General features: G+C 48.4%; 1 protein-coding gene and 1 long non-coding RNA gene across 2 annotated transcripts; both read right to left on the bottom strand.

Annotated features, from left to right (window-relative positions):
- Positions 1 to 1936: 1936 nt before the first annotated feature.
- On the bottom strand, positions 1937 to 2319 carry LOC123486482. The gene is made up of 3 exons (XR_006659389.1): positions 2290 to 2319; positions 2086 to 2146; positions 1937 to 1982 (listed from the first exon to the last, which is right to left on the bottom strand). It is a non-coding gene; the product is annotated as an uncharacterized LOC123486482 (long non-coding RNA).
- Positions 2320 to 2322: 3 nt separating this feature from the next.
- Positions 2323 to 10232, bottom strand: LOC123486481 (secretin receptor-like; the record flags this gene model as incomplete). The annotated part of the gene is made up of 3 exons (XM_045217805.1): positions 10154 to 10232; positions 9813 to 9945; positions 2323 to 2442 (listed from the first exon to the last, which is right to left on the bottom strand). Coding segments are annotated over exons 1-3 (324 nt in total), but the record flags the coding sequence as incomplete, so codon positions are not given.
- Positions 10233 to 11239: the final 1007 nt, after the last annotated feature.

Below are 11239 nucleotides of genomic sequence, written 5' to 3' on the forward strand. Positions count from 1 at the left end.
TACTAAGCAGAGTCGTGAACACTGTCTACGAGAATCGAGACGACCTCATAGAATGTTTTGAAGCCATTCGGACGGGTTCATTGGGTTCATTTGACCAGCCCACCGTGAGAGAGGCATCTGGCTACGTGAGGATGCTACATGATGAAGATTTTATTTTTTTCCTGCGGCTTTTTCACAAAATCATGCCCCACGTCGACATTCTGTACCAGAAGCTACAGAAGAAGGACATCGATGCTGTCTTTATCAAACGTGCCCTCGACAGCTTCACAAGCAGTGTGCAGGCCATAAGGTAAGATTAAACAATATCATTCGATCTTTCTCAAAGCAGAGCTTTATTTGAAAATGTATGCATGAAAGGAGACTGCATTTGTGTTTGAAATTACATTATTCTCATTATATATGGCCAGTGGTGTAATCTAGCTTATTTTATATACTATGTGTACTGTACAGTGGTGCTCATAAGTGTATGAACACATTCTAAAGTTGACTAAAAGAGGAATAAAAAAATAAAAAAATCATCTTTTGGAAATTGATCTTAATGACTTAATTAAAAAAAAGTTGGAAAATCCAACCTTTAAGGACACCAATTTTCTTTTCTTTTTTATTCCTCTTTTTAGTCAACTTTAGCATGGGATCATAAGCTTATGAGCACCACTGTATACTGTGCTGAACATCCAGGCTATGTGAGACACAAAGGCTAACTTAAACACTAAAGACTTTATGCATCCCTGCCCATTTTAAGTGGAACTTAAGTATTTGTACTATACATGGATACATTGCATATACCTGTGCATCACATAGACAACAATACTGTACAAAGCCAACAAACACATTGGTCTGTTTGCCTTCAGGGACTCCTCTCAACAGCAGCTGCAAGAAGCAACAGGAGCCAAAAGACCCAGAACAGCTTTGAGAGAAGAGGAGAAGCAGAGGCTGTCTGAAGAGGTCTGCAACACCATCCTGGATCACACCAAAGAAAGGTTCTCTTTCTCTGGCCAGAATATGGTTGTTCATTTTTACAAAGCCATACAGATAGCTGTGTTTACCTTTTCTAGAAATTATTTTCAAATTCTGTTTTCAGGCAAAATGTCTATCACTGTTCATTTTCACAAATCTATACAAGAGGGCAGAATATGGAAGTCTATAAAAATGTCTTATTACCAATAACTTGCATCAATGTTTTCAGTAGCCTCTATCAAAAGCTCCTGCTTGCTTGTTGTGAATTATGCTCAGGTGCACATATTTCCAATTCAACCATGAGGCAAAAATGTGGTAAAAGCTCTTGTTGATCCTGCAATCTGAACAAATACCAAGATGCTGTATTTTCAGCTGATATTTCATTTGTTTATGGAAATGCATATTGTTTATGCAGTGTTGAGGAATGTGAAAGAACACCCTTGATTATTTTTACTGTGATAACTTATTTTGATTTTGTAAGCCAACACTTTTGAGATCAGTCAATAAATGCTTCTGGTATTGACTTATATGCTGCCCCTGTCTTCATGTTGTTGCTGGACATATCTTTTTAAAAATGTGTGTAGGTCACCTAAATCATCAGAAAAATTGCCCCCCTGAGAATTTTTTCAGGAGCCGCCACTGGTCTGGGATAATGGTGTTGATGTGTGACTTGACCAGCCTTCCAAAGCACTTAATAATTAAAGATGCGAGTGCTACAGGGCGATAGTCATTTAGGCAGTTTACCTTGGAGTTCTTGGGAACAGGTACAATGGTGGTCAGCTTGAAACATGTTAGGATTACAATCTGGTACAAGGAGAGATTGAACATGTCCGTGAAGACACTTGCCAGCTGGTCTGCGCATGCTCTGAGAATGTGCCCTGGTATTCTGTCTTGAAGAATCTTGAACAATGCATAGGCCTAATCATTAGTTATCAACAGAGATTGATGCACTTACAACTATGAAGAGTAGGACTGGTACTCTGAGAATCCACCAAACCCAGTCATGTACCCTTGTCTCCCAGCAGCTTGAGGAGAAAGAGAAACCTATTAATGTATGTGAACTATGATGATGATGCAATTGTCATCTGTTTAAAATGGTCTATGACATCCCATTCATCTGTATCTTACCCTTCATCCTCATAGAAGTATTTTGCCAAGCCCCAGGATACAATGACAATCATTGGCAAACCTATGTAGAAAAACAAAAACTGTTTAGTTAAATTCAATCCCTCTTTTCAGTGAACAGTTCACTATGACATGACATTGCTAGATGACATCAATGACATGGCATGTGTAGTGTTGTTGTAATGTAGAGGGGACAGGTGTCCGTACCCCAGCCCTGGATGATGTACCACCACAGGGTTTCTTCTTGGAGAAGAAGGAGACGCTGACCAGGGTGTGGAGGTAGTGTCCCTCCACCAGCAGCCAGCTGTAGTTAGCCATGATGCAGTAGTTGGAGAACATCACCACTAACTTACACACCACCTACAGGATATGATGAGAAAAGATACAGTACATGACCAAAAGTATGTGGACACCTGCTTGTCAAACGTCTCATTCCAAAATCATGGGCATTCATATGGAGTTTGTCCCCCCTTTGCTGCTATAACAGCCTCCACTTCTGGGAAGTCTTTACACTAGATGTTGGAACATTGCCGCGGGGACTTGCTTCCATTCAGCCACGAGTATAAGTGAGGTCGGGCACTGATGTTGGGCGATTAGGCCTGGCTCGCAGTCGGCGGTCCAATTTATCCCAAAGGTGTTCGATGGGGTTGAGGTCAGGGATCTGTGCAGGCCAGTCAAGTTATATTTACTCATCAATCTACACACAATACCCCATAATGACAAAGCAAAAACTAAAAACACCTTATTTACATAAGTATTCAGACCCTTTGCTATGAGACTCGAAATTGAGCTCAGGTGCATCCTGTTTCCATTGTTCATCCTTGATGTTTCTACAACTTGATTGGAGTCCACCAGTGGTAAATTCAATTGATTGGACATGATTTGGAAAGGCACACACCTGTCTATATAAGGTACCACAGTTGACAGTGCATGTCAGAGGAAAAACCAAGCCATGAGGTCGAAGGAATTGTCCGTAGAGCTCCGAGACAGGATTGTGTTGAGGCACAGATCTGGGGAAGGGTACAGCAATGTCTGCAGCATTGAAGGTCCCCAAGAACACAGTGGGCTCCATCATTCTTAAATGGAATAAGTTTGGAACCACCAAGACTCTTCCTAGAGCTGGCTGCCCGGCCAAACTTAGCAATCGGGGAGAAGGGCCTTGGTCAGGAGTTGACCAAGAACCCGATGGTCACTCTGACAGAGCTTCAGAGTTCCTCTGTGGAGATGGGAGAACCTTCCAGAAGGACAACCATCTCTGCAGCACTCCACCAATCAGGCCTTTATAGTAAAGTGGCCAGAACGGAAGCCACTCCTCAGTAAAAGGCACGTGACAGCCCGCTTGGAGTTTGGCTAAAGGACTCTCAGACCATGAGAAACAAGATTCTCTGGTCTGATGAAACCTGGCACCATCCCTACGGTGAAGCATGGTGGTGGCAGCATCATGCTGTGGGGATGTTTTTCAACGGCAGGGACTGGGAGACTAGTCAGGATTTAGGGAAATATGAACAGAGCAAAGTACAGAGAGATCCTTGATGAAAACCTGCTCCAGTGCGCTCAGGACCTTAGACTTAGGCGAAGGTTCATCTTCCAACAGGACAACGACCCTAAGCACACAGCCAAGACAACGCAGGAGTGGCTTCGGGACAAGTCTCTGAATGTCCTTGAGTGGCCCAGCCAGAGCCTGGACTTGAACCCGATCGAACATCTCTGGAGAGACTTGAAAATAGGTGTGCAGCAATGCTCCCCTTCCAACCTGACAGAGCTTGAGAGGATCTGCAGAGAAGAATGGGAGAAATTCCCAAATACAGGTGTGCCACGCTTCTAGCGTCATACCCAAGAAGACTTGAGGCTGTAATCGCCGCCAAAGGTGCTTCAACAAACTATTGAGTAAAGGGTCTGAATACTTATGTAAATGTGATATTTCCGTTTTTTATGTTTCATACATTTGCAAACATTTCTAAAAACCTGTTTTTGCTTTGTCATTATGGGGTATTGTGTGTAGATTGATGAAGGAAAAAACGTATGTAATCCATTTTAGAATAATGTCACGAGTTGCTAAGCCAGAACCCAGAAGCAGACCAGGACAAGGTAAGTAGAAACGAAGGTGAGTGTTTATTACAAATTCAAGAGTGATGCTGAATAATCCAGGGAACAGAGCGGGCGGCGTTGATTAGTTGTTGGGGGTGCAGTGGTTGATCCCATCCTGGGTCGGCAGCCGCCGACCACCAGGCAGAGGTTGGATGAAGGTTCCGGACGGGTGACTGCAGATGGAACAAAACGGGGGTAAGTAAGTAACAAACCAACACGGTGCAAAAACAACAAAACTAACGCTAGGCTCTAAAACTGATACTCTGGTAAACCTACTGTTCATGGCTAACGATCCGGCAGGGACTGGATGTTAGGCCAGAACCTAAGAAGGGTGATGATCAGGACCAGGTGTGCAGATTGCTGATGGGATGCAGGTGCGGAAATCAAGAGAGCTCCCCGGAGCGTTCCCGAACCCTCGGGAAACTGGAGATCACGAACAGAAAAACTAGTCACCAGACAGGACCCGACTCAGACTGCCGGGATCGTTACAGTACCCCCCTCCGGAGACGCCACCGGGCGGACTCCCCGGAGCGCCAGGATGGAGGCGGTAGAAGTCACTGATGAGGTCAGCATCTAGGACCTGTCGCCGCGGAATCCAACTCCTCTCTTCAGGACCATACCCCTCCCAGTCCACGAGATACTGGAAACCCCGGCCCCGCCGTCTGGAATCCATGATGCGACGCACCGTGTAGGCAGGACCACCTCCGATCATCCGAGGAGGAGGAGGAGGAGGCGGAGGAGGCAAAAGAGGACTGAGGAAGACAGGCTTGAGGCAGGAGACATGAAAAGTGGGATGGACTCTGAGCGTCCTCGGTAGTTTGAGTCGAACTGCCACTGGATTGATCACCTTCTCCACCACAAACGGACCAATGAACTCGGTAACAACTTCCTAGACTCAGTCCGTAACGGAAGATCCCGTGTGGCCAAGCAAACCCTATCTCCGATGGTATAGGTGGGAGCGGGGATCCGGCGACGATTCGCCTGGAGCTGATACCGGTCCGAAACTCTAAGGAGTGCCTTTCTGGCCCGATGCCAGGTCCGGTGGCAACGACGAATATGGGCCTGAACCGAAGGCACTGAGAGCTCCTTCTCCTGAGAAGGGAACAGGGGAGGTTGGTAGCCATACAGGCACTGGAAGGGGAGACATCCCAGTGGCAGATGTAGGGAGAGTATTGTGGGCATACTCAACCCAAGGCAACTGAGAGACCCAGGAGGTGGGGTTGGAAGAGACCAGACAGCGTAGCGTGGATTCCATCTTCTGGTTGGCTCTCTCCGCCTGACCATTGGATTGGGGGTGAAAACCAGATGTGAGACTGACTGTAGCTCCAATGGCCAAACAGAAGGACTTCCAGACAGCAGAGGTAAACTGAGGGCCACGGTCGGAAACGATATCACTGGGCAAACCGTGGACCCTGAAAACCTCCCTAACCAGGATCTCGGACGTCTCCGAGGCAGAGGGAAGCTTGGCAATTGGCACAAAGTGGGCGAACTTGCTGAATCTGTCCACGATAGTCAGAACGACCGTGTTCCCCTCAGAAGCGGGCAACCCAGTGACGAAGTCCAGGGCCAGATGCGACCATGGTCGCCGGGGAATAGGAAGGGGGTGAAGTAGTCCAGAGCTGGGCCGATTGGTACTCTTATTCTGCGCACACACTGGACAGGCAGCAACAAAACCCCGAGTATCCTCGGCCATGGCAGGCCACCAAAAACGTCTGCGAAGAAACGCCATTGTCCGAGCCACGCCAGGGTGACAAGCCATCTTGCTGGCGTGGGACCATTTGAGGACAGCAGGACGAACCGACTCAGGCACAAACAACCGACCGGGTGGACCGTTACCGGGACCGGGCTGAGTCCGAAGGGCCGCCAGCACCTCCTCCTCAATCTTCCACATAACTGCTCCCACGACGCAGTTCCGGGGGAGAATTGTCTCGGTCTTGGACCCACTCTCCTCCGTCTTGGAGAACATCCGGGACAAGGCGTCCGCCTTGCCGTTCTTAGATCCAGGTCGGAACGTCAGGGGAAAACTTGAATCGTCCGAAAAACAACGCCCACCTGGCCTGACGGGAGTTGAGACGTTTAGCCGATTGCACGTAAGCAAGATTCTTGTGGTCAGTCCAGACAATAAACGGTTGCTCCGCCCCCCTCCAACCAGTGGCGCCACTCCTCCAAGGCAAGTTTCACCGCGAGAAGCTCCCGGTTACCCACATCGTAATTCCTCTCCGCAGGCGAAAGGCGACGAGAGTAGTAGGCGCAGGGATGGAGTTTACTGTCCGTGGAGCATCGCTGCGACAGGATGGCGCCAACTCCCACATCAGACGCGTCCACTTCAACGACGAACTGACGGGCCGTGTCCGGTTGAGAGAATCGGTGCGTTGGTGAATCGCCTCTTCAAATCCAGAAACGCTCGATCCGCCTCCGGATTCCACTTGAAGGTCCTGATACTGGAAGTCAAGGCAGTTAACGGAGCGGCCACACGGCTGTAATCCCGGATGAATCTGCGGTAGAAATTCGCAAACCCCAAAAATCTCTGGAGCTGCAATCTCGTACCGGGCTGGGCCCATTCCAGAACCGCTCTAACCTTCTCCTGGTCCATCCTAATCTCTCCCCTGGAGATGATGTACCCGAGAAAGGATGTCGTGTGGGCGTGAAACTCGCACTTCTCGGCCTTCACGAACAGGCGATTCTCCAACAATCGCTGCAGAACCTGCCGGACATGCTGGACGTGGTCGGAAGGTTCCTTCGAGAAGATCAGAATGTCATCCAGGTAAACAAACACAAAGAGACCCGATCATATCTCTCAGGACGTCGTTCACCATACTCTGGAATACCGCTGGAGCATTGGTCAGTCCAAACGGCATCACCTGATACTCGAAGTGACCCATCGGTGTATTGAAACCCGTCAACCACTCGTCCCCCTCTCTGATCCGGACCATGTGATACGCATTGCGTAGGTCTAGCTTGGTGAACACCGTAGCACCCTGTAAGGAGTCGAAGGCAGAACTCATCAAGGGCAGGGGATACTTGTTCTTGACCGTGATGTCATTCAACCCCCGATAATCAATACACGGTCGAAGAGAGCCATCCTTCTTACCCACAAAGAAGAATCCCTGCCCCCAGGGGGTGATGACGAGGGGACGAACGAGACCAGCAGCTAGGGACTCCTTGATGTAGGTCTCCAAAGCCTCACGTTCAGGTCGGGAGATACTGTATAACCTTCCCTTGGGGTAGACAGCTCCAGGGAACAGGTTGATGGCACAATCATATGGTCGGTGGGGAGGGAGTGACAGAGCCTTCTGCTTACTGAAAACTTCCCCCAAATCGTGATATGTCTCGGGAACCAGGGACAAATCTGGGGGTTTAGCCTCAATCACCTGACTGGGAACCGAATGGGGGCAGGCAGTCTTGAGACAGTTAGCATGACAATCAAGGCTCCAACTCGTTACCTTGCCCGTCACCCAATCGAACGTGGGATTGTGTTCCTTCAGCCAGGGGTATCCAAGGACCAGAGGAACATGGGAAGACGGCAGAATGAAGAATGAAATCATCTCAGAATGATTCCCCGACAACCGCATCTTAACCGGTTCAGTCCTCATCGTGATACGTGCCAGACTACTGCCGTTCAGAGTGGTCGCTTCAATGGCTTCCGGCAATTGCTCCTTGGAAAGCCCCAGCTGTTCCACCAACTCGGCATCAAGAAAGCTTCCATCGGCACCTGAATCGATAAAAGCGTTAATCGCTAAGCTCTGATTCCTGTTCACAAGGGTAGCCGGGAAACGGGGGTCTGACAGAGGTACTGAGAGGTTGAAACTGGCTCGCTAAAAGTCCTCCCAACTTTAGCGAGCCGGGCAGTTTGACGACCGCCGGGAACAAGTGGAGATGTAATGTCCCGAGCTACCACAGTAGAGGCAGCAGTTGGTCTTACGTCTATGTTGACGCTCCTCCTTGGTTAACCCGTGCACGCCCCACTTGCATGGGTTCAGAATCGGAAGAGAGGACCTCTCCACTAATCCTTTGTGGTGGAGAATGATCGACATGTTCTGGTCCACCACCCGACCCGACTGGGAACTGAGAAGCTGATCGATTGGACGGACCCCATTGCTTCTCCCTCCTTCGCTCTCGGACTCGATTATCCACCCGAATAGACAAGGCTACCAAGCTGTCCAGGTCACTAGGCTCCGGATAGGAGATCAACTCATCCTTGAGCTGCTCCGACAGACCCTGGTAAAAGGCCGCTTGCAGAGACTCCTCGTTCCACCCACTCTCCACAGCCAACGTCTTGAACTCGATCACGAAGTCGGCCACGCTGCGAGTTCCTTGGTGAAGCGAAAACAGGCGCCTAGCTGCGTCCCTCCCTCGGACGGAATGGTCGAAGAGCTTCCTCATCTCGGCCGTGAACCCCTGGTATGAAGCCATGCAGGGGTCTTGTCGTTCCCAAACGGCTGAAGCCCACTCCAGCGCTCGACCACGCAGCAACGCAATCACAAAGGCTATCCTAGCCTTGTCTGTGGCATAAGAGTAGGGCTGTAGATCGAACACTAATCCACACTGCATAAGGAAGGAACGGCATCTTCCCAGCTCCCCCTCATATCTATCCGGCGTCGGAACCTTGGGCTCACGGAAGGACACAGCTCCAGAAGCAGCAGGCGAGATGGGTGAAACCGGTAGTGGATCCTCCACCGGAAACTTGCGTTGGTTCTGGACCTCCGTCAGACCGGTAGAAAGGTTCGAACTGACAACGCGATCTCCTGTAGTACCGTGCTATGATGGCCCAACATCTTCTCCTGATGGGTAATGGCATGGCGAACAGAGTCCAGGTCCGCTGGGTTCATTACTGGCCGGATCGTTCTGTCACGAGTTGCTAAGCCAGAACCCAGAAGCAGACCAGGACAAGGTAAGTAGAAACGAAGGTGAGTGTTTATTACAAATTCAAGAGTGATGCTGAATAATCCAGGGAACAGAGCGGGCGGCGTTGATTAGTTGTTGGGGGTGCAGTGGTTGATCCCATCCTGGGTCGGCAGCCGCCGACCACCAGGCAGAGGTTGGATGAAGGTTCCGGACGGGTGACTGCAGATGGAACAAAACGGGGGTAAGTAAGTAACAAACCAACACGGTGCAAAAACAACAAAACTAACGCTAGGCTCTAAAACTGATACTCTGGTAAACCTACTGTTCATGGCTAACGATCCGGCAGGGACTGGATGTTAGGCCAGAACCTAAGAAGGGTGATGATCAGGACCAGGTGTGCAGATTGCTGATGGGATGCAGGTGCGGAAATCAAGAGAGCTCCCGGAGCGTTCCCGAACCCTCGGGAAACTGGAGATCACGAACAGAAAAACTAGTCACCAGACAGGACCCGACTCAGACTGCCGGGATCGTTACAAATAAGGCTGTAACGTAACAAAATGTGGAAAAGTCAAGGGGTCCGAATACTTTCCGAATGCACTGTATAGTGTAGGAGGGGTATTTTAGTATGTTCATATCATGTTGAAAGATTAATAACTATCAAAACCAGGAATTTTTTCAAGAGTTAGAAAAGTGAGTTATTCTGCTTTCACACACTAAATTACTAATTTCTCTCTATCAATCTGTTCATCCATTTACACATGCATTGACAGTCACTACAAAGTACAGTAGATACGTACTGGGTAGTCGTCACAATGGTAGAAGTCTTCATCGGTGAAGAGCACAGAGTCTTTGATGAAGATGAAGGAAGCACGCAGGATGAAGGAGACAAAGAGTTGGATGTGGATGTAGTTTCTGGTGCAGTGCAGTTTCCTAGACAACAGGAAAAGTGTAAAAGCAGCTGTAAATGTCCTCCTTGACCAACATGCTTTTGACACCCATGTTGTAATATGTTTAATCCCCCACTGAGACACAATATTAAGATAAGCATGTTGGTTACAGTCTGGTTTATTGGGTATCCAAATGGATTATCATATATTTTTATCATAATAATTCTTAGACTTGATTCTCTGTTTCTCACCTAAAGAGACAGAGGATGGTGATGGCGATGGTGAGAGAGATTAGAGAGAGAGCGTAGCCTGCAGTGTACATGGTCTTCACGTAGGGAAGTACATGTGGGAGTCATGTGACTGGGAGGAAAAAGTGGCCTGGTGTAAGAATATATGAAAATTGTCCATGTATTTTTAAATCACTGCTCAACACTTCTATGGCTTTCCTTATTTTTATGTATTTGTCCTGAATCAAAGACAAAACCATTGATGTAGCATATACTAAGATTACACATGTACCCACCTCTCCAAGTAAGTGTAAGGTTTCGTTGAAACATGCATGCTCGTAAGGAGGGAATGGGTCCGTCCAGCCCGTGTCTGTGCAGTTCCGGTACACTTTACCTGGAAAATCATACAGTCTCATCAATACTTACTTACTGTTCTGTTCAAATAAATGAATTATGGCCATCAAAATAGTCGGCATCAGAGTAAAAAAACTTGACCATGCAGAGCAACGGTGGAACAGACCAAATATTTTCGAAGACACACAGACCTACATAGTACGCAGGTTCAATCTCTCTGGTATTTTAGTGCAGGCAGTAGTTTTTGCAGGCTTCATTTGTGTTATGTAAGGTTGTCATAAATCACTTCATGATGCCGCTGTTTCCACAAGCAGACCTTTTATGAACTCTTTACCACTCCTCTGTTCTTTTAGTCTATCGCCTATATGAGCATCAATCAACAGTTTATGGTAGAAAGACAAACATTTTTGTATTGAATGGAAACAAATTATCTTAGTGGTGGATCATTAACTAACACATACATAACAGCCAGGGGTGGGGTGGGGGTCTAACACACATCATAACAGCCAGGGGTGGGGTGGGGGTCTAACACACATCATAACAGCCAGGGGGGGGGGTGGGGGTCTAACACACATCATAACAGCCAGGGGTGGGGTGGGGGGTCTAACACACATCATAACAGCCAGGGGTGGGGTGGGGGTCTAACACACATCATAACAGCCAGGGGTGGGGTGGGGGGTCTAACACACATCATAACAGCCAGGGGTGGGGTGGGGGGTCTAACACACATCATAACAGCCAGGGGTGGGGTGGGGG

Source organism: Coregonus clupeaformis, unplaced genomic scaffold (assembly GCF_020615455.1).
Source record: "Coregonus clupeaformis isolate EN_2021a unplaced genomic scaffold, ASM2061545v1 scaf1236, whole genome shotgun sequence".
NCBI lineage: Eukaryota > Metazoa > Chordata > Actinopteri > Salmoniformes > Salmonidae > Coregonus > Coregonus clupeaformis.